This window comes from Ictalurus furcatus, unplaced genomic scaffold (assembly GCF_023375685.1).
Source record: "Ictalurus furcatus strain D&B unplaced genomic scaffold, Billie_1.0 scf3, whole genome shotgun sequence".
Lineage (NCBI taxonomy): Eukaryota > Metazoa > Chordata > Actinopteri > Siluriformes > Ictaluridae > Ictalurus > Ictalurus furcatus.
Window position 1 is genome coordinate 398,674 of NW_026521052.1, and position 24,183 is coordinate 422,856.

The window sequence follows — 24,183 nt, forward strand, 5'->3', positions numbered from 1 at the left end:
AAACTCCCGCTAAAGCGCTACACCAATTAAATAGCAGCTCGTCCAGGAGCTCCACCAATTAGAGCGTAGCTGCGTTTGTTCGCGAGTTCCGTCTGGAGGTGAAAAGCAACCTTAACGCTCATTACTGCCCCCAAGCGTCACTGCAGTTACTCAACACTCCCACACATTACAGCAGGGGTGTAAAAGATTTTAATGACTTTTTTTGCAGTAACCTTGGCACCATTTTCAGATCCTTGATGTCAGCTCATCAAGGAACGTTACAAGGAGAGCTGTATTATATGATCTAAGACTAGGTCTGCATCCCACCACACTATTTCCAATATAGCTCCACACATGGAGCAGTGTTTAGATTTTGTGCTGATATAAACTGGAATCAGCTCCCAGTCGATGTTAAATGTGCCACAGATGTAAATATCTTTAAATCTAGATTAAATACATTTTTTTTTCATGTGCCTACACATAATCTAGGCTTGCACTTTATGTTCATATTGCACTATATTCTTTGCACTATTATTTATGAATTGTATTTGATTGCATTTAGACCTTTAAGGAGTATTACTAATTTTTTTAATTTCACACTCCTTTCAGTCTAACTTCGCATTTGCTTCACTCTCGGTTTACACTCACATCACTTTCGCTTCTCTTTTGTTGCTGTCAGATCCTAATGTGACTGAGATCATTAAAAGTGTCTAATTAAAGTCAGAATGATTTCCCCCTTTTCCAATAAAATAAAAAGTCACACATACTTGTTTAATCAGCTTAAAAAAACAGTTTCGCCCCAGAGGGCAGGGCATTTCCCACAAACTGAAACTGACTTTTCACCAAAGAGCTGCTGCTTCTCATCCTTCTGCTAATAAAAGAAAGCAGTTTTTAGTGTGAAATATGAGCTCATTAGGTTTAAAACTATCCTGATGACAAAAAGATCTCAGAATGAGAATCCCACTCAATGACAAGCGAGCGGAAAGCATCGAGTGATCAACTTTACACCAAACATAATGGAGAGTTTCATATTTTTAATATTAAACATTTAAATATTTGGATATTTTAACATTTTGAATGGTTGTATTTTGTCTCTTCATTATTAAACAAACATACATTGTGTTTCAAACATATGCAGTTTGGTGTCTTATTCACTGCATGACTTTTTATTATGTAATAGTAAATTCATGATCTTGTTTTTGGTTCAGAAGTTTCCAAATTCTGATGTCACCCTGGTAACTCTGCTGTTCAACTGACCTTCTCCCTCTTTCTTGTTCATGTTTTTTGCCTGGTGATTTGGATGTGTTTGCCACCTACACCTACGTGCAACTGGCCTTTGCGTGTGAGGCAAACAGGATAACCACTACACTACAGAACCCACGACAGGGCAGCCCTTTGGCTGTTGCCTATGGTCTTCTGATGAGAAGAGCACATACATAAACTTTTGTTCACCACGGATACACGGATTGTAACTTGAAGGTTCAAGTGCTACTTTGTGGTAGTTGGCACAAAAGGAAGCAATCATCTACCTGAAAATAAATTGGTCAACTGAATGTGCCATAGTCTTCTCTGTAGGTCTCTTAGATCTCTTTCTGCTTCCCACTTGTATTGATAGTGGTTCTTTGACCCGTGAACGGGGAGAAAATATAAGAAGATGCGGTCTCTCCGTGTCTGTCTTTTGTTAGCGACAAGCTAGCATGCAAACTGTGATGAGCGGTGTACATTTTCTGCAATCAGCCATCTATATGGTCAATGTTTTATATTTAATAAGCTAATATGTCTATATGCTGATTGGTCTTAAGCAGGGTTGTCCAATCTTCAGGTTTTCGTTCCAATCTGGCAGGAGCCATACCTGATTCCAATTGTTTGATCTGCTGATCTTGGCTTTCAATAGACTAAAGTGTGGCTTCTGCTTGGTTAGAATGAAAACCTGCAACCACACCGGCCCATTCTGGATAAGACTGGACAACCCTGATCTAAAGCAAATAACCACTAAGGTAAGTGCCACTTTGTGAGTTCAGAATCTGTCATGCTGACTCGATGTCACTCGATGAACAGGGAAGGAACTGGTAGATGAGAAGACTTCCCACTGTTGACGAATGGCAATTTCAAGTTGAGGGTGCGTTTTCTTTGCGTTTTCCTGCTTGGAGGTGGGGAATTACAAGCTGCAACCTCGAGTCAAGCGCATCATTACTCTTGCCTTCTTGATGAAGGAAAGAGCCAGGCTTCCACGTTCAGTGGAAAAGCAGAGACTACCTGTGATTTTGCAAGCAGCTGTTATCTGCCTTGCTACAAAAGGCTCAGTGGAAGGGAAACCGCTCCCAGCCTTTTCCGGGCGTAGACCTCTTGCTGATAGGTGAACTTGGCGACCAGTACTTTACGGAACATTTTCCAGTCACGTTCAGAGTCTTATTGAGCAACGAAAGAGCCAGGCTTCCACTTTCTGTGGAAAACCAGAGACTCCCTTTCATTTCGTAAGCAAATGTTATCTGCTTTGCTACAAAAGCACAAAAAAGGAAATCTGCTCTGTTCAAGGTCTCGCTTTCTGGCTGTTCCTAGAGGACCTGATCCTACCGTGATGACGACCGGTCAGTTATTAAAGCAAAGTTCAAAACTTCCAGCTTGTTTCTGCCCGGTCTCGAACCAGGGACCTTTCGCGCGGGAGCCGAAAATAGTTATGCTTAACTTTCCCCGTTCATTCTCTCATTCGCAATATACTTTTCGCCACATGTTGAAGCCATGGCGCTGTTCCGAGGCTTGGTTTTTATCACTACAGATGACTATATTTTAAGATCTCGCGAATAAACTATACTTTATCGGCTTTATTTTTTCGGCTTTCATCTCTTTTTGTTTAGGTCTTTTTTTTCTTCCAGACGTCAAATTAACATTCATCGTTTTACCTGAGAAAAAAAGCGCAATTAGGGGGCAGGTAAAGTGAACTGTACACTTACATTTACATTCATTCATTTAGCAGACGCTTTTAACCAAAGCGACTTACAAATGACAAAATGACTTATTTACTCAAAAGAAACATCGGTATATTATGAATATCATTTGAATGGTTTGTAACTATATATGTAGGGTCAATTCAGGAATATCATTATACGTTTGTATGCCGAGTGAAATTTCTACTGTCTACTGTTCAGTGTCTGTTGTTTGTTCAGTAGTCAAACACACAGTAAAATAAAGTCTTTTGGTAACAAGTGAGCAGATACAATTATTTTAGATTAGGTTAGAATATATTAGAGTAGATGTGAATCTTTTCAATAGTTGTATAATTAAATGTTGGGTCATTGATCTTTTACTCTAATATGAAACCTGTCAAGTCATTTTAAAAGAATCAGTTACCATAATTTTACTTTACAAAACATTATGCATAACTATGTAAATACTTTTATATATTTATTTATGTCAATTGTTCGTGTCTATGGGTACTATTCAGGCTATCAGCATGAAGAAAAAAAAATTCCCTGGGAGAATCAACGTGTCCTTCAGGAGAGGCCCATCAGGTCATTTACTTCGGGGCTCATCTGAAGAGGCAAGAAGCATTAAAGACAATCCTTCTTTGCAAGACAAGTCAACACCTCAAAGAGAAGATGTGGTCAGGAACAATGCCCGTTCTATTGTTTTACAGAGGGGAGGGGATGTTTCAGACAAGCAAGAAGTGTTAGGAGAATACATTCTTCAGTTTGGGAAGTACAAAGGGAGGTCCTTCCGGTGGATAGTGGATTGCAAGGAGAGCCTCCTTTCCTTTCTTGAATATTCAAGATGCTTTAAGGAAATTGAGGATCTCCGGCGATATCTTTCAGAGAGACCAGACCCAGTGCCAGTTTTGTCAGATGATGACAATGTTGTTGGACTTGGGGCATGAGCACAAGACACCTGGAGGAAGATCTGGAATACCAGGGCTGATGGGTATGCTGCCTTTATAATGGGGAAGAGCTGTGTTCCTGGAAGTAAAATGTACCGCTTGCAGCAATATCTTTTAAAGCAGAAAAAACAGGTGACCACAGCCCCTTCTGCTACACCTTCACCCTCACAATCAACTCCCTCTGCAACATCCACTTCACGCCTTTCCTCTGATTATCCAGGTGAGTAAACCACATTTATATTTGTTTATATTGATTCTTACAGTCTACTGATGTATTTGTTTCATTTCACAGTAATGGAGGAAGATGAGGAACTGGAGAAGATGATGCTGAGTCTGTCTCCACCCAAAAGTCCTACACAGCAGAGTAAGTGAACCAAGAGGCTGCATTAATGTCATGTCTGTTATGTCCAGAATTATCTAGTTCAACCTGTTTATGGCATATTAAATTGCACATACTAGAGTTATACTAAACAAATTCTATTGTATATTTCAGAGTCACCTGCAGCCACTGGGTGTCCAGTCTTGTTCACAACAAGAGGGTATTTTCCACATCAGTTTTGGAGGAGTATCCTATTACCCACAGATTTATCCTTCATAACTCTTTTTCATACCTTTTTTATTGTTTTGGCAGTGTTCTTGCCTGTTCTAAAACTTGTGTGCTTTTGTTATACTAACTATTGGTAAAGGTTGACCATACCAGTGATGAGGGTGAGTGCACTTCATGAATATTATGCATGCTGTTTAACATGTTTGTATTGTCTACTCAAAGCTTTACCTGTTTTTAAAGAGTAAACTTTCAAATTAGGGTCAATTTGTGATCATTTTAATTTTTTAAATAATGTGTACAACTCAATCATATAGGTGAACATTATTTGAACTTGCATGAATGGAATTTTTAAATAAATATTCTATTGATGTAAGTTCTAACTGATCTAACAAAAGAAAAGACAGGTAAAGACATCTCATTCATATGAATGTTTTATTAATTTTTAAACTTATTGTTCCATGCAGTTCTGCCACAGCCAACACCACACGTGGTCTGCCATCCTCACATACCACCACCTTCTGTGCCTAGCACTTCCTCACAGAGTAAAGCCCCTGCAACACTTCCCAGAGTACCACCACTAGCTGCACAGTCAGTACCTACAGCACCTCCAACAGCTGCTGTGAAGTCAGTACCTGCTGAACATGCACCAGTGCCCTCCACACAGACAGACGCCCCTGTATCCAGTTGCATCCAAGATATTAACTGCTGGAACTGCTCCCTCCAGCAAAAAATCTGGATGAAAACAGCGATGGAAGCCATGGGACTCTGGCCAGGATCACGACCCGTGAGACACCTTATGAACATGGTTTCCTTGTGGTGTTATCCTCCTTAGCCTGAGCTTATAGAAACCAACACAGGCCTGCCATCACCAAAATACTTCCAGCTCCATCCATTCTTCATCTGGAAACCGGAGCACAGTATTATGGAAAGGCTCAGGAACAATTACATCCTGCCTTGTATTTACAGCTGTCCACATCCTCAGGTTGTTTCCTCTGGTGTGGGAAGACCCAGAATGGTTCTTGGTACCAGCGGGCAATATTATATCCTTTCCTCTCGTCTGTGCTGTAAAGCATGCAAAAAATACTGGTTCGCTGATAAACCCCAGTGGCTAGACATGCTACTAAAGCGTTTTACGAACATCTTGCCAGTGATAGATGAACTGTGGTGCTCTGGAAAATCACCAAATGATATGGCCAACCAGCTGTCTGAGGTGCTTCACCTGAAGTACGAAAGATCCCACCTAGCCTACCTGCTCAGCGTGCAGAACACCAGAGATGCTGAAGCAGGGCTGTATGGACAGAGGACCATCACTGGGGCACTGAGGAAGGATGACACACCAGCACCGTTTGGGTGTTATAAGGACACTGATGGGTGGTATGGGGTGTCTGTGACTGCACACTATGTGGTGGAGTGTCTTCTTCAAGAATATCAGCAGCAGGAGGCAGCTCTCACTCAGGTCCTACAAGGCACTTTTGGACAGGTGTTCGGTTCAGATCACACACGCAAAGTTGCTAGAAAAGTGACTCTCTCATCTGGGACAATGTCATCCTACGCTGTGATGAATGAGAACTGGATGATCCTGTCCTGGGTGATGCTGCAATCTAAAAGTGAGCGGTCCTTAGAGTCAATGTACTGTGGGCTGGCCAATCGCTACAGTGCTGCTGGTATCCCCAAGACCAAGTACCAGTGGGTGGACAGGTATGTATCATCACATCACGCATCACATCAGGTAGTGTATGCGAAGGTAATGAATATATTTAACTGATTTTTTTTATTTCCCTTTTGTGTACTTATGGACTGCTGTGCCGCTTTCAGAGTCATGGACCCAGCACCTTATGAGCACCTGCAGTGTGATGCCTGGAGGACCACTGAAGCTATCGTGGCAGAGGTTACCTCAGAGAACCTCAAGAATTTGTGTGCCGCTTGCCTGAAGTGCAATGAGAACATCACTGTTAAATTGGACTTATTTCACTGTATGCGGCGGTTCACCAGGGAGTGTGTGTCGGAGCACCATCCTCTGTATAGCTCCTTCTGTCAGTTCCTCTCTGCTGCCTTCCTCTGTAGTGGATCAGAGCGACCTGGTGAAACTGAATAATGCATACATATTCTGTGGTATTGTGCCTGCTAATCCCACCAAGCAGCACATCAGACAGCACTGCAGGACAAAAGTGCCAAATCCCAGAGAGCTGGTCCAGAGAGTGGAAGAAGTGCTTCAACATTTCCACCTTGCTAAGGATCCCAACAACATCTTCCTTTTTAAACCCTCCAATGCTAAAGGTGTGGTGGATTCAGCGTGTACACATCCTTAAAGGCTGCCTGAGTGACCCTGAGGTGGAGGAAGGAATCCTCTACAGACACGGGGGAACCTTACAGCTCAATCATGTAAAGGGTGATGGAGCTGCTGTTCCCATTTGGATCCCTGTCAGAGGCACCTCACAGCAGGAGGGGTTTCATTTCCACCAGGCCCAGTGGGTAACAGGCAATCGTGTCTCTCCTGAGCTGTTCCAGGCACAGGGAATGACTGGGGTGGCACACTGGAATTATCAGCGGCTGGTGGACCTGAAGCAGCCTGGGGTCATCCTACCAGCAGTGTTTGACCCTGTGTTAATGATGAATTTAAACAGTGCCTCTGTGAGCGTGACAGGACAGCCCAAATATCCAGCCTTGCATATATCCAGCAGGGACACAGGAGAGCGGTTTGGCCTACGGTATGTGGAGCCAGGCTGTCGACCAGTGCCTCTTGACTTTGCCAAGCATAAGTGCAGGAAGTCAGCCTTCGGAGATGTGGAGATTCCAGAAGAGTCTTCATCTAGCTTTGAATCCTCAATTCCATCTAAGGTACTCCTTTACACTTTGTTTTTATTTGATAATGGACAAAAAGATTTGTATTACTTCATAATTGATTGTTTTTCTCACTTGCATACACTCATTTTGCTCAATTTCAGGAATGGTTGGACGATTCCTCTTCTGCTGAGACCCCTCTTGCTGCAGAACCAGAGGCCAGCCCACAGACTGTCATCTTTCATCAGTTTTCCAGTCCAAGTCCTGTGACAGTAAAGGAACAAAAGTCTGACGAATTTCTGTTGGATGCAGGTAATTGCATTATTCATACAGGCACTAATGTGTGTAATCTGTCTGTCTCATATATGTACACAAAGACTCAAATACTTTAGTTAAGTAATTTTGTGAATCTCCTCTAGACCTGCTGAGCACACCACCACTGCCTATGGTTGCTTCTCCCCGTGCAGCTCGCATTGGACCCATAAAGACAGGTCGAGTCTTTGTGTTGGACCACAACAGATGGACGGATCCAGTGAGAAAGGCCATTGATGGTCTCCTGGCCAAGCACCACGGGAGCAAGGATCTCCTTAAAAGGGTGAATGCTGATTATGCTGCTATGGTACAGAGTGCCTGCACTGACCCCAACAGCCTTCTGCACTCAACCACAAAACAACACATAAACAATTACATAAAACACCTTGCTAAAAAAACAACAACACAAATGTCTCTCTCAACACCAGCCCAGAAAAGCTCCTGGAGACACAACAGTTATGGCATCGTCTTAACTCATGCAGTGAAACCATCAGTGTCCCACTGACGATACTGCCACCCGCTCAGTTCAATCCACCTGCAAAGAGTGTTCCTGAAGACGTCCCTCTGACACAGGCAGCAGTTGAGAAGATGGTTAAAGACATCCTAGAGAAGCAGCAGGCAGCCCTGCAACAACAACAACAGCAGCAGCAGACACCAAAAAAACCAAATTAGATCCTGTTTAGCTTGTGGTCAGCCAAAGTCTCGTTATCTGGGTGATGGCTCCTCAGTGCATTTCTTTTATCAGGCCGGTGATGTTAAATACTTCTACTGCTCCAGGAAAGTCTTTGAGGCATACTCTGCAGAGGGCCTGACCAACCCCAGGATGCCATTTGAAGATTTTGCAGACACTCCCTTCTTTCAGCGGGAGCTTGAGGCCGCTAAGCAGAAGGGGGCAGAGAGGAAGAGGGTGATTGAAGAGAGAGGCAAGAGGAAATCATTAGTGGAGCATCCTTCTAGTCGTCTGTGCAGGTTCTGCCGCCAGCCAATAAAACAAGGACCCAATAGCCCTCATATCCACACTGGTTTCCCTGGAGTGGCAGGCAAATACATTTACTGTCCTTCTAAAGTGCTCTCCCTGTATCAAGTACAGGGAATGAATGCAGAGACGACATGGGCAGAGTTTCAGCAGTCCCCATTCTATGAGGCTGAGAGGCAGAGGTGGATTGTTGAAAAGAGAAAATAACTTTGTTGTGAAACACAGCATTTAAGGTCTGTGCATGGCATGTCTGCTTCCAAGCCAAGCACAAGCTTGGATTTTGGTAAATAGTTACAAAGCCACAAACATTGTGTAATACTGTTGTCCATGAATCTCATTCTATTTGTTCTGCTCTCTCTCTCTCTCTCTCTCTCTCTCTCTCTCTCTACCATTGTGGAATTGTGTACAGACTTTGTATTTTTTTTATTATTTGTCTGGTGTATTCGTAAATATGTTTTATCTTGCTTGTATTTGTAAATGTTTTAAAACTCTTAGTCCTCATTTGCAATACATTTTCAAAAACTTACTATAACACACTCTACATATATTATTTAGAAAGTTACTTTAATTTTGACAAACTGAATTTCATGTTCTCCTTTAACAGTTAATTTTACACACTGAATGTGTATCAAAATAGTAAATGTTGACAATGCCTCTTTTTTAAGAAGTTACATAGTTACAATATGTAACATCTAATATAATAAAAATAAACTAAAACATGATCAAAACATCAAAATGTTGTGTGGTGTTTTAATTTTAAATATAAATATTTGAAATAGTAACTACTAATGACAATGTCCACATCAATAATGGTTTATTAATGATCATTTTTACATTTTGCTCACCTTACACAAAGAAAACTCTTGGGAAATAACTTTTATAATTTATTTTTAACATCATATTGTTTTCATATGTTCATCATATTTTTATGGATTCGACATTAAAACAAGTTTTTTTAAATCATATTTTAGCCAAGGTGGGATTCAAACCGATGTTTTTAGGTTAGGGTGGTCCAACGCGCCTCCTGGGTTTTCCTCACCTTCTATTGTCAAGTCTGCACTCTACACCTACGTGCGACTGGACGCCGCATGACGGGTAGAGATACTGTCCTCTATACTAACGGGGAAAGCCTGCCAATGCATGAGAAGACCCATGACACTTTGGAATGTTGAGACCACGAGCGACCAAAACGTAAATGAGCCTTGGAGTCACTCTTAAGCCTTGTCTCATTCTCCATCGCGGTTACGGCTGGTAAAGAAGGTTGGCACATTGAAACGATCAAAACATAAACCATCAGAACATAAATGAACCAAGGAAATGCACTTAAGTCTTGTCTCATGCTCCCTTCCTCTGATGGCCAAGAGAAAATGGCACTGGACTTGGAATGCACTGGGGTCTCCCCTACGCAACTTGAAGCCTGCTCAAGGCATGTCAGCGGTCTGTGTCAACTAACTCGTGTGCTCTATCTTGCCGACTGCAGAGAGAAAAGGGCACTGGACTTGAACGACACTGGGGTTTCACCTGTGCAACTTGAAGCCTGTTATGAAATATAAACGAGACTGCAAAGTTGTTGTTGAAGAAGGGTCTAACATCAGAACATAAATGAACCAAGGAAATGCACTTAATGCCCCAACCCTAACCACTTTAGTGGTTCGATACCTCCTCCTGCATGGCACCTCCTACTGCTCCTCCTCCCTCCATGCTCCCTCCCTCCTTCCTTCCACCTCCCCCTCCGCTACGCTTTGTTTCCCTTCCTGCCGTTGTACTTTCAGGACAACGTGCACTATGAAAAAACAATTGGCTTGAAAAAAAATCATTTTTTACATTATATATATATATATATATATATATATATATATATGTGTGTGTGTGTGTGTGTGTGTGTGTGTAGGAGAGAGAGAAATATATAAGTAAGTTTTTACTAAAACAGTCTTCTAAGTCGTTTTAAACAAACACATTATAATAATATTTAGTACTGTGCATACAGTATTAAATAGTTATATTTATAGTTTGTTACAAAAATTACTAATAGATTGCCTCTTTTTATGTATACAGATAGAAGTTCTTATGCTACTTGTATACAGCGTTTGATGCCTTATGCGTGAAAAAGAAAAAGGTTTTTGACTTTTTTCACACATGGAACAGCTCTTTTTCTAGACATGTGGGTGGCTCTTAAAAGAGCCGTTGTGTTCGCGTCGTTCGGTGTTAGAACGTTCAACCGCCGAAGCCGTACAGGGTGCGTCCCTGGCGTTTCAGGGCGTACACCACATCCATAGCGGTCACGGTCTTTCTCTTGGCATGCTCGGTGTAGGTGACGGCGTCGCGGATCACGTTCTCCAGGAACACCTTCAGCACACCGCGAGTCTCTTCATAGATCAGACCAGAAATACGCTTTACACCGCCACGGCGAGCCAGACGGCGAATAGCCGGCTTGGTGATCCCCTGGATGTTATCGCGAAGCACCTTGCGGTGACGCTTGGCGCCTCCTTTGCCAAGTCCCTTACCACCCTTGCTTTTTTTTTTTTTTAAATGAATTTTATTGAATTTATGCAAAATTTACAATCTTACAAAGTCATTCAGAAAGAAAAAAAAAATACTTACATAGTCAAGGTACAATTACACGCAAATAGTGTCCCACACTGAAGAGTCTTTAAACCAAGATGTGCTGCTTTTTAGTCTTCTTAGTTCTTTTTGAATGTCTTTGAATATAATATCACTGGATATAAACGTTTGATTTATAGTCATTCTGGCTCTTGTTTTCCAGAGTTTAGATTTAGTCAAACATATTATGAACCAAATGAAGTCATGCTGGGTCTTGCTACAATTTTCTTTAAAAATGCCATAGAAAATTGAGTTCATATTTATTTCTATATTAAGACCAATGATTTTTAATTTATCCCATGTTTCTTTAGAGCGATAACACTCTAACAGGAAATGTTCGAGTGTTTCCTCTTCATTACAGTTAGGCATCGGGCATTTACTGGTTTTTACGAAACAGCTCCATTTTACTACCGCTCTTACAGGGAGCCTTCTTACAGCGACTAACCAAGTTGTATCTCTCAGGTGTTCAGATAGGATTTTATTCTGTAAATTTTGGAGACGTTCTTTGTTTTGGTCTTCCTCCAAATTTCTGAAAGCCACAGGGTTACTATAAACTCGATCAACAATTAAAAGATATATTTCTTTGCTCGAGTCTTCCACACAATCGATGTTTAGATCTTTAAATTTGTTAGTGAAGTCGGAAAACATCAGCTTATAATACGGAATTCCTTTTCTCGATGGTCCTTTTTTAGATTTCCAGTTGGAGATGTCCCCTATCCATTCAGTTTGCCTGGCAATACCACTCGCGATGATTTTGCACACTGCTAATTTAGTTTTTAGGGATATATCGACAGCCCCAAGGCCTCCCAGTTCCCTTCTCTTAAAAAGGAGCTCACGTTTTGTAACCTCACGAGTCGTATCCCATATGAAATTACAGCATATTTTATGAAGTCTTTTTACCCATACATCTGTTAGAGGTAAGATACATGATAAAAACAGTATTTTTGATAATAGAAAAGTTTTTTATAATATTTATTCTAGTTTTATAACTTAGATTACACGATTTCCATTTATCAATTTCATCTTGTATTATTTCTTCTTTTTTTGACCAGTTATGGTCGACACAGCCATTATTATCTATATATATACCTAAAACCTTTAATTGCTGAACTTCTGGGACATCTATGGGAAATTTGTTTTTTTCATTTCCAATCCAGACACATTCCGTTTTAGCTTTATTTAGGGAGGCTCCAGAGACTTGCTCATACTCGCTAAAATATTCAAAGATGATGTCTAGTTCTTGTTTAGATTTCACAAATACAGTTATATCATCAGCATAAGCAGAGATCACGACTCTGTTCTTTCCTAGTTTAAGGCCCTTAAGTCTATGATTATCTTGGATTTCTTGTACAAGTGGGATTATAGATAAAATATATAGGGCTGCACTCAGAGGGCACCCTTGCTTTACACCCCGCATAACTTCAAATGGTTCAGTCAAAGAACCGTTAACATTTACTTCAACCGTCGATTTAACATAAAGACATTTAATCATGTTTATGAAATTTTCAGGGAATTGATACAGTTTTAAAATCTCCCACAAATGGTCTCTTGAAATATAGTCAAATGCTTTTCTTTGGTCCAAAGCCACAATGTAAAAACTGTCACCATTTTTATCAAAAACTAGTTCTCTTAATGTGTTCAAGTTGTCCCACATAAATCTTCCCTTTATTGCACGTTTGTTGTTTAACTATTATTACGTCCAAATAGTCACTCATCCTGTTCATAATGGTCTTTGCAAAAATCTTATAATCGACATTCATTAGGGTGAGATGTCTCCAGTTGTTGATATCACACATTTCACCCTTTTTATACAACAAGGATAAAACGCCTTCATAGAACGAGTCATGCATGTAACCTCTAGCGATCCCATCATTGAAGGCTTGCGTTAATAATTTAGCCAAATCTATGGCGCATGCATGATAAAAATCAGACGGGAGACCATCTTTCCCTGGAGACTTTTTTAAATTTAATTGTTTAATGGCATCAACAACCTCAGCCTCTCTGATTTCCTCACCTAAGTTCTTGGAAGACGGGTCGACACTATTTTTTACATTCAAAAAGGTTTTTAAAAGTTTATTATCTATTTCAATTGAGTTATACATGTTTGAACAAAGGATCCGAACAGTATCTCTGACGTCTATAGGATTTTTCACTATAGTTCCATTATCTGTTTTAATGGCTTCGATATATTGGCTTTCTTTCCTTTTATTAAATAGTGAAATTGCTTTTGTTTGATTTAGAAGTTCATCGGAAATTATTCCTGCTCGGACTTGAATGTTCAGTAAAAACTCATTATTAAAAGTTTCTATCTCTTTTTTCAAATCCTTTAAGTTGTTTTCCTCACTTTCATCTCTTGTATTTTTTAGTTTTAGGTTTATATATTGTGTCATAATTGTATTGTACTTCTCATTTTTTTCTTTATTAAAACATAGACATTTGTATTTAAGAATTTTTTAACCTGGATCTTAAAAACTTCCCACAAATCACAATAATTGGTAGTGAGGATATCTAAAGTTTTAATCCTATTAATTTCTTCTTTTAATTCTATAATCAATAAAGGACTTTTCAAAATTTGTGTGTTTAATTTCCAATAGTTTCTTCTTTCTTCATTTTTAAATCTAATGCCACATATAACTGTCAAGTGGTCCGACTCAACCAAGAGTTTTGTTGTATAAAATTTTGCCTCAAAATTATTATTAATATATATCCTGTCAATTCTAGTTTTACATGTTTTATCAAACCTTGTGAAGTCCACTTTCTCTGGATATAATGTCCTAAATATGTCGGTGAAATGCTGTTCATTCATTATAGATCTAAGGACACCACCTTCTCTCCTAATTTTACATATTTTGGAAGAAATTTTATCATTAACATCTGTTATTGTATTAAAGTCACCGCATACAATGGTGTAGAAACCGACACACAGGAGCATTTTAAGTTTTTTAAAAAGCCGGATTTTACCAACAGTATCCTGTGCTGTGTATACATTTATTACTCTAATTTTTTTTGTGCAATAAAACACATCTATAAACATTAATCGACCTGGACTTATTTCACACTCTTAATTATTTTAAATTTATTGTTATAAAATAAGGTCGCAATACCGTCAGCTTTACTTTCGGATATTGAAAAGATTGAAGGACCTTTGATCCATAAACTTTGGGCGTTCTGTACGTCTGCAAAACTGCTTAATCTGGTCTCTTGTATACATAAAATATCAACATGTTCTCCACTCAATATATTTAACTTTTTCACTTGATTAATTTTTGCCTGAATCCCTCTAACATTACATGTGGCAACAGTTAAATCTGAAAAAACCATAAAAGTTTAAAGAAGGATCTTCTCCGATAGATATTATTGTATGTCCATTAGTCCACATTTTCTCAACATTGTCCACATCATTTAACCTTAATTCCTGCAGACATATATCACATTTCTTTTTAAGTAATATAGGCATTGAAGTTAAAATCAAAGACATTGTGTCAAAAAAAAAAAGAGAGAGAAGAAAAGTAGGTAATATACATCATTCTTTAACCTTTTTTGCATGGTCAACATTTCCAGGAGAATTCCTCTTTCGCCTTTGGCGTTTATATGGATAGTCTAAAGTGTTTTTACCTTTCACCTTTTGTTGTCGGCGATTGTCTGAGTTGTTCCACTTTCACCAGCTGGATGCGATGACTCCTCTCGGCCCTGTAGACTTCCTGCAGGTGTAGAAATGATCTGGGTCGCTCCGGTCTCTCCCTCTGAGCACGTAGGCTCCTCTGGGGCTTGCAGACCTCCTTCAGGGGTTGAGCCGATCCGAGTCTCGCCGACTTCTACAGCTGATAGCGCAGGAAACTCCGATGCTTGCCGTATCTCCACAATCGAAAGACAGGGCGGAGATGCTCCGCTGCTTCCAGCGGGTACTTCCAGTGTTTTCCGTCTCCCTTCCGGGGTCAGAGATCCGGCGCCACTCTGAGTCCTCGCTGTCTTCGCTGTCGCTGGTATCGTTGCTGCTTGAGTCACTCCCAGATGTTGAGTCTTCCTCACTTGTGTGTAGTTTATTTTCTTATTTTCTTCCGTCGTGGTTTTTCTTGAGTTTTATTTTATATCTCCTGACTCCATACCATATCCCGAACTGGTCCAGCGGCTTGTCAACAGGGTTCAGTATCTCACCAAACCTTAAGAGGTGTTGTTCTACATCCGAGTCAGCGATTCTCCCAGTCCAAAACTTAACTACAATGCTCTTTACGTCTTGGGGAGCTGATGTAGTCATCTCCCAGTTTTTCCAGAATTCATTTTCTGTATTATTATTAAAAATTTGAGAAAATGTTTGAAGTGCCTGTTCTTTGGTAAAACATATTTCATACTCTTTTCTGTTAGGCATTGCAATAAAAGAGTATACATCTGTAGTCGATATCCATTGACTACTTAAAAGGTTTACCCCGACTTCAGACCTGTCCGGCGCTTCTCGTTCTCCATTGTAACGTAGTCTGACCCAGTGCCTCCCCGCCGACGGCGAGGAGGCCACACGGGGTGACATACCGAACCCCGGGTGGCGATAATTATCACCTCGTTAAAGGTGTTTTTGTTGTTGATGTTGTTGTCGTTAAAGTCTTTAGTTTCAAATTACTAACGAGGGTACCACTTGCAAAAAGAGAGTATTAATTACCGCCCTTGCCTCTGCCAGATATGATGCTGCTCTCGAAGTCAAGCCGCTCAATAAAAGTTCTTGCGCAGCGCCCACCTATATATAGCCACACTCGACAGGACCTAGTTGAGAACAGGCGAGGAGGCGGGCCTAACGCCAACGGTCACACAGTAGCTCACTTTTTCGAAAACAATCACTAGGCACTGCTTTTCACCTGCTAACGTCTTCTTCTTCCCCATTCTCTCTCTCTCTCTCTCTCAGTCTAAATACACACACAGATACAAAACATTATTAGTATTATCAGTACTAATGTTTTGGTTCCATTAGTAGCAGCAGTAGTAGTAGTAGAACACAATAGTAAGGAACTTTGGGTAAAACATACATAGTAAAGCATACAGCCAAAACACTCATCAGCGTAAGGAGGTTAGAAAAAGCTGTCTGTGTTTGTACAACATTGACATTACTGTTTCAAACACAAGACGTTCCTTTTGAGCACGTCCTTGGACTCAAGGCCCGTATATACTACAGTCCTACGTCCACTGCAACTACAGGTCACACATAGCAGCACAAGCCTTTATTAGTAGGCCCAGCATTCAGCGGATCAGCACCAATGTCTGTGTTCACTTTGAAGTAGCCCACATTCTACCACACAAGTACTTCACTAACTTACAAGCACCACAGAAAGGAATGCAAACACATCTCTCAGGCCTTGCTTTATCAGCTCTCGCAAATGCACGATATAATGGACTCTCGAAGGTCGAAATTAGCTACATTGTCTCAAAACCTCATCTCATTCTTAAAAAGTGTCACTCACAAGGAAAGCATATGCACTTTGACAGTTGTGCAAGAGAAACTAACATAACGAACATCACACACAAGTAGGAATACAAAGTCAGCCTTCACACTGTCTAATCACTGGCCTTCTCTTTTCCCATACGCACTGTGTTTGAACCTAAATGTCATGCATCAACCAAAACTGCACCTCCAGAATGACAGCTGAGTTTAAGATTGGCAAAATATGTCGCAGCAGTTGCATTCATCAAATAAACTATGAGCAATTAAGTAGTGCCAATGAGATAATTACAGCAATGTGTAATGTCCAATAAGCTCAAAAAGAGTCGGACACTTTATTCTACTTGGCCAATCAAACATAATTATGAACTGGGATTCTGATAGTTGTGTGCCTTTAACTCACTGTGTAGAAAAATGAGGTCAGCTATATATACAACAATTTTCATTACGTATTTAATTACTTGGATTGAGGTCATTATTAGAAGTAGTAGTAGTAATAGTAAAATACCTACAACCTACCTTCTGTTTTAGGCGGCGTCGTGTGTTGTGCTGGATGGAACACGACTGCCCTCGTGTGGCCAAACTCGGGAACGGCAATTTCCCAAAAATTGCAGTATTCTGTTATTAAGCTTTTAAGGGCAGTGTTTAGAAGTCTATATTTGTAGTACTTAGCAAATAGTGGGGTAAGAAGTATTAGATGCTATGAAAATTCATGTTTCTCTCACCACTGGGGCAGAGGTGGCTTAGTGGTTAAGGCGCTGGTTTACTGATCAGAAGGTCAGGTCACCATATCATGACCCTGTGCTCTGACCCCAGCTTCCTGACATGTTGGGGTATGTGAAGAAAACAATTTCACTGTGCTCTATTGAATATGTGACCAATATAGACTTATACATGACATTTTTAATTCTAAAACTGCTGCTAAACTATGTGCAGACTAAATTATGTGCAGATGTAAAAAAAATGCTAAACACATTCTCTATTTGTCTGTGTGGTTTTTTGTACTGTATGTGTATTTCATCAGTGTTGCTATGAGCTTATTTCTCATAGAATAATAATAATAATAATAATAATAATAATAATAATAATAATAACGCAGCTCATCAGTGTTATTACTGTGCATTGTCTAGTTTTCACGTATCAAGGACAATACACAGAGCTTCTGAACTGTTTAACAGCATTATTATTATTATTATTATTATTATTATTATTATTATTATTATTAGGGCTGCAACTAACGATTATTTTCATAATCGATTAGTTGGCCAATTATTTTTTTGATTATTCGGATGGAGTGGAGCGAACTTTCAGTACCATTTGTTTTTGTTTATTTAAAATAAAGTCCACAGACTGAGTGTAACAAATATAAACTTCACAGTAAAACATTACACAACTGTTTGTACAAAACAGATAAGAACCCAACACACACACACACACACACACACACACACACACACACACACACACACCAGAATATATATTATTAATTTAGGACTATAGTTTAATTCAGTGCTTTTTTTTTTTTTTTTTTTTGACCCAAAAACTGATCACAGCATTGTTCCACTGAATTATTTATAGTAAAAACACTGATTACACCTGTGACAAGTGCATATATTGCATAAAATGTCAACTGAGAGGCATTCGATTTTGGACAAGATGTAAGGGGGAAGAAGTCGGAGTGTATTTAAAAAAATAAATAAAATTAAAAATAATTTCTTTAGATTTGTCAGTGTATTTTGTGAAATGATGTGGAATTGTGTTGACGTTCCTGAGTGAGTGTAAAATGCAGACAATACGAATGCGTTGTGATTTCATTTAAACTTAAAACTTTCATTTAAAACTCGGAATGTGTGTGTGTTCGAGTCCCGGACCCAGAAGCCCAGAGAAGGACGGATCAGAGGGAGGAGCCAGGAGAAAGAGGTCCGACCTCCTCACCGATGAGACACACTGAGATTTTACACACACACACACACACACACACACACACACACACACACACACACATCTGTGATGGTTGTGTAACAGGAAGTCACACTGTTTCATAGTTACACAGCTTCTGATTATGTGTATAAAAGCTTGTTTCTAAAATAAACGCTTAACAGATTTAACAGGTTTGTGCCGAGTACTTGATGTGACCTCTGACCTGTCGTGGAAATTAGACAACACTCGCAGACTCGTCCTCTGAAGGTAAAAAGGTTTATTACAGAAAGATGGTTAATACAGGATAGAATAAAGCAGAATAGAATAGAGCGCTCTTAATGAGAGCGCTCTGAAGCGCTTGTACTAAACCACTACTATATTTATGAAACTCAGAGCATGACATCATTCTGTGTACCGATAAGAAGCAGTTTGAGGCAGTTCAAACAGGCTTTGTTTCAGGATCTTAGAAGATGTTTAGACGAACCTTGAACAGAAGAACATGTTTGTGTCTCTGTAAGCAGATAAACATTCTGTACTGATCTCAGTGACATCACATGGCCTTCTGAGTCGTTATCCTCACATGAGAATGAAACAGAACAAGAACAAACTTATTACAAAGTAGAAATGAATAATTTCCCTCACATTCCCCCTTTTATCATTATAAAATATGATAACTAAAATTAACAGAGAAATTACAATGCTGTAAATACATCAGAACTCCAGAATCCTTTCACGGTTCAACTGAATTCATCATGAAACAGACATAATGAAGGCGCTAAGGCTGTTTTTGCTGATATAAAGTATCCTGTCGTCAAGCAAGCTCATTTCAGGGTGAAATGAGAATCGTCCTGGTCAAAGGAAAATTTACAATAGGTGTGAAGTGGAGGTCAATGGGTCGTCATAGTTAGTGTCACTGGCAGAATCTGATTCCCAGTCAGGTTTAAGATACAAGTCAGGTTGGTCATCATAGGGATCGTAATCAGTCTTTGTCAACATCAGCGTTTGGTCATTAGTAGGGATGCACCGAAATGAAAATTCTTGGCCGAAGCCACAACCGAATATGATGAAAAACTTGGCTGAAGGCCAAACCGAACACGTTTTTTCCATTTATTTTGCCATTTTTTTCACCATTGCATAAATTAAATAGTCAAAATGTGCTTTTTACTATTTTGTCTTTGGCCAATATCCTGGCATACGGGCTTTTAACTACTAATTGTCGTCCAATCTGCAGCAATAGTCTACTAGAGAACTTCATGGGCTCATGTGGGATCTAAAGAAATCACGTCGCCTTAGGCACTTAGTCCCGTCACCACAATCAGCTAAATACCAAATTTGGGTGAAAGTGTGTGCGTCATGCACTCTTTCTGCTGCAACGATGTGATTGGTGTGATTGATCATTAGGTCTTCCACACAATAATCTTTCCAGCTTAAGGGTCTACCCCCGGACCCGCAGTGTTGTTGGGAACGGTCCCAGTGATCAGTTTATTTCTTTGACAGGACTTGCTAACAGATACCACCTATACCAGGAGATGTCTAAACACATTCAATGCTTCATCTTGAAAAAAAAACCCACTGACCCCCAGGGCAAGGTCATCTTTGTATGGCTAGTATCTGAATTGTATAAACATATAAAGTAGGGCTGCAACTAATGATTATTTTCATAATCAATTAGTTGGCCGATTATTTTTTCGGATTAATCGGATGCGGGGCCAAACTTTCAGTACCCCTTTTGTAGTTTATTTAAAATAATATCCACAAACTGAGTGTTACAAATATAAACTTCAGACTAAAACTAAACTGTTAGTCCAATTATATAAGACTGAAAAGAATTTCATTATAAATATGTATTATAAATAAAACATACATAATATAAACTAAAATAAATACATAAAATATATAATAAATTTAAATATTTAATAAAATAAATAACATGTATAATATAAATTAAAGTAAATAAATAATATATATATAAGGAATTTAAATATTTAATAAAATAAATAAAATATATATAATATAAACAAAACAATAAAGAAATAAAATTATACATATTATATATATATATATATATATATATATATATATATATATATATATAATATGTAATATGTCTATATATATAATATATAATATATATTTTATATATATAGACATTATTTTACTTGTGTTTACTTTTATTCCTAATGTTTTAATTAAACATTACAGATCTTACTGTATGGAGCAACGCGGCCTCGTTACTAACACGTCACTTCCATTATAATAAATGACAGAAGTTACACTGTAAGCGCGCAGATACAACATATAATGACAATAAACTTAATTTAATCTAAACCTTTTAAGCAGCGTGCACCAGTTTCCCCTGCCCCTTACACACAGTGGAGTATTCTGGATATAAACATAAGTTTGTGCTCGTGCAGCACTGTTTGATCTCCGCGGTGTTTAATATAAAATGCCCCCCTGCCTTAGAGGACTTTCTTCCTCAGTCTCGTGACGATTTCGGCTCTGTCTGATGGAGACTGAGGTCATGTTGGGAATAAAAGGTAACGTTGATAAACAGTAAGCTGAAGAAAGTCAGTGTCGGTGACTCTGGGTATTAGGCTAAAGCTAGCGGCGTCGCATTACGTCCGTATGACATCATGCGCCGTCGACTAAGAAGCGGCTTATACTTTCCGGTTAGTAAAAAGCGCTAGTGTTCCATTTGAGATGATATTACCTTTCTAAAATCCACACACTAGAACAGGGGTGCACACACTTTTTCAGCAGGCGAGCTACTTATCTAATGACTAAGTCAATTTGATCTCCCTACTATAAAAATGCAAGACATATATTTATTTATAAATACATTGACAATTCTTTATGTGTACAATGTATGCTGGTGTACCTTGAATAACTGCATGAACCCATATTGCACAATACAACTGTGTACATTTTTGTCATTAGCCTACCTTACTCTGATGACTTGCACTGAATGGAATCAGTCAGGGATGCATGGTCCAGACAGTAGCTGCTGATAGCCAGCCTCAAGCAAACTTCCAAATGATCATCAGTCATGGTGGAACGGTATTCAGACTTAATGATCTTCACGTGTGAAAAAGCTGACTCACATAAATAAGTGGAGCCGAATAATGCAGTCGAGGAGGTGGCACATTTCCTAATGTTGGGGTACTTTTCCTCTGTGAGTAAGTTCCAGAACTGTCCATGAGCTCTGGACTTCAGCTCAATGTCGGCTTGTGGTGTCAAAATCTCATCCTCCACTCCAGAAGAGTTCAGGTGAAACAGTGTTGCAATTTTTGATGCGAGTGAAACAACTTCAGCATCTTCCCGAAATGGATCGCACATGAATGTAGCGATTGGCTCGATTAAAGCAAAGTCTTGAAAGCGTTTGTGAAACTCTGACAGACAAATGTCAATCTGCTCTATGTAGCGTGCACTGTCAAGCTGCACACATGACTTCCCTTGCATCTCCAGCTGTGACACGAGGTTCTGCAAGTTTGCCGAATTATGGCCCTGCAGCTTTGAGGAGAGAAGTTGCATTTTTCGTTTGGATGCATTAATTGAGCTGATCATATTGATCACGGTATTTTCTTTTCCTTGCAGCTCTAGATTAAGGTCATTCAACATGTTGGTCAGATCGGTTAAAAATGCCAAATCTAGCAGCCACTGATCGTCATTTAGTTGGTTGTACTCTGCATGTTTAGCTACACGGAAAAACTCCTTTATCTCCGGACAGAGCTCTCGAAATCGTTGCAGGAATTTACCTCGACTAAGCCACCTCACGTCAGTGTGTAATAACAAGTCAGAGTGGTCGCAGTCAGCCTTCTCCAGATGCGCGCGGAATAGCCGTCTTTGAAGAGATCTGGCGCGAATACAACAGGCGATCTTCGTTGCCACATCCATTATCTCTTCATGTTTAGCATTTCTGAGCATAACGCTTGTTGGTGTATTATGCAGTGGTAACTGAGGAAGTCCGGAAAATCATCGTCCTCCCTGCACTTGGCAATAAATCCATTCCAGCGACCAACCATGGCGGGAGCTCCGTCTGTGGTGATGGACACCAATTTGCACAATGGGAGCTGGGTTTTCTCGATAAAGTTTTTGCAAGACTGAAACATGTCTTCTCCTCGTGTATGTTCTCTCATGGGCAGTACAGTTAACAGCCCCTCTTTCGCAGTCATATCGGTAAACACCATCCGAATAAAAATGCACATCTGGGCTGTGTCACTCACGTCTGTAGACTCGTGCAACTGCAGTGAGAAACACTCGCAATCTGTATTTCTGATTTGTTTTTAAAGTCTCGGAACAGCGAGTCAGCTGCTTCAACAAACGCCTCTTTCACCATCTCTCCATCTCGGAAGGACTTCTTGTTCTTAACGATGAGGTGACTCACCCGGGATGACGCTTCGGTGGCTGCCTTCGCTTTTGTAGTTAGCTGTGAGGAAAATGACTGCTGTCCGGACCACTGGGATTTTAGTTCTTTCACCTTTCTCCTTCTCAGCTCGCTTTTTGGAGGAGAGTCGGTGTGGTAGTTTTTATGAAGGGTCCGAAAATGGCGCTCCACATTCCCTTTCTTAGGTATAGCGATGGTAGACTGGCAGATGAGGCAAACGCACTTCCAAAATGACACAGTGAAAAAAAGTCCTCCTCCCACTCCATATGGAAATGGTAAGTTTTAGGCTTCTTACTTGGTCCAGCTTCTTTACTCATTTTTAAACCCTTTCTCAAGTTCAAAAGAAATAAATTGGAGGCTAACTGGGCAACTCGCAAGCTTGCTAGAGTTTTGCAGCACTTAGCGCCGTTGTATGTGCGTGTGCGGCGATGACTGGCTGCCCTGTATGTCAATCAAGTGACACATTTTATAGCGAGGACGGATGATAGGCTGAAGTGATTTTTTTAACGTCATGCGATCTACCCACACTACCTTTGCGATCGACCGGTAGATCGCGATCGACGTATTGTGCACCCCTGCTATAGAACATAGTTCGATTAACAGCACACGTCATTACATTCCCCGCGCCACGCCGTCCGACGTCCCTCCAGAATTTCACGTATCGACATACAGTTCGTCTTCATTATGGTACCGTATACAGTTTTGGGTGTTTTTATTTTAAAAATTTTCGAACGCTTCAAAAATTTTTTTTGATTGCACGGTGGCTTAGTGGTTAGCACGTTCGCCTCACACCTCCAGGGTCAGGGGTTCGATTCCCACTGTGGCCCTGTGTGTGCAGAGTTTGCATGTTCTCCCCGTGCTGCGGGGGTTTCCTCTGGGTACTCCGGTTTCCTCCCCCAGTCCAAACACATGCATGGTAGGCTGATTGGCGTGTCTAAAGTGTCCGTAGTGTATGAATGGGTGTGTGAGTGTGTGTGTGATCGTGCCCTGTAATGGATTGGCACCCTGTCCAGGGTGTACCCTGCCTTGTGCCCGATGCTCCCTGGGATAGGCTCCAGGTTCCCCGTGACCCTGAAAAGGATAAGAAGTATAGAAGATGGATGGATGGACGAACGCTTCAAGGTTAATTATTTGTCATGCTATACATGCAAATAGACGATGTACTGAGTGATTACGATTACAATAATTTACGGCTGCAACAACTAATCGATAATAATCAATTATGAAAAGCGTTGGCAATGAATGTCATTATCGATTAGTTGGTCTGCTGACGTCACGGGTGGCGTTTACGTATGACGTCGCTTTCATGAAAACACAGGTGCAAAACAGATAACCCGGCGGCAAAAAAAAGTGTGCATCCCAAGTCATCTAAGGCATGGGAGCATTTTAC

The 24,183-nt window shown here is 40.1% G+C and overlaps 2 protein-coding genes across 2 annotated transcripts; one reads left to right on the forward strand and one right to left on the reverse strand.

Annotated features, from left to right (window-relative positions):
- Positions 1–6,496: 6,496 nt before the first annotated feature.
- On the forward strand, positions 6,497–8,002 carry LOC128604788 (uncharacterized). Its single transcript, XM_053619883.1, has 2 exons — positions 6,497–7,490; positions 7,598–8,002. The coding sequence occupies exon 1, from the start codon at positions 6,666–6,668 to the stop codon at positions 7,446–7,448; it is 783 nt and encodes a 260-aa protein (XP_053475858.1). The 5' UTR covers positions 6,497–6,665; the 3' UTR covers positions 7,449–7,490; positions 7,598–8,002.
- A 2,678-nt stretch (positions 8,003–10,680) lies between these two features.
- On the reverse strand, positions 10,681–15,528 carry LOC128604827 (histone H4-like). Its single transcript, XM_053619904.1, has 3 exons — positions 15,504–15,528; positions 14,690–14,888; positions 10,681–10,990 (listed from the first exon to the last, which is right to left on the reverse strand). Exons 1-3 carry the CDS (start codon positions 15,526–15,528, stop codon positions 10,681–10,683), a joined length of 534 nt encoding a protein of 177 aa, XP_053475879.1.
- Positions 15,529–24,183: the final 8,655 nt, after the last annotated feature.

Coding starts and splice junctions, on each gene's coding strand:
- LOC128604788 (XM_053619883.1), top strand. CDS start 6,666: ATGCTAAAGGTGTGGTGGATTCAGCGTGTACACATCCTTAAAGGCTGC.
- LOC128604827 (XM_053619904.1), bottom strand. CDS start 15,528: ATGGAGAACGAGAAGCGCCGGACAG. Junction 14,889..15,503: donor GAACGAGAAGCGCCGGACAG/GTCTGAAGTCGG, acceptor CTGCGCTATCAG/CTGTAGAAGTCGGCGAGACT. Junction 10,991..14,689: donor ACAATCGCCGACAACAAAAG/GTGAAAGGTAAA, acceptor AATTCATTTAAA/AAAAAAAAAAAGCAAGGGTG.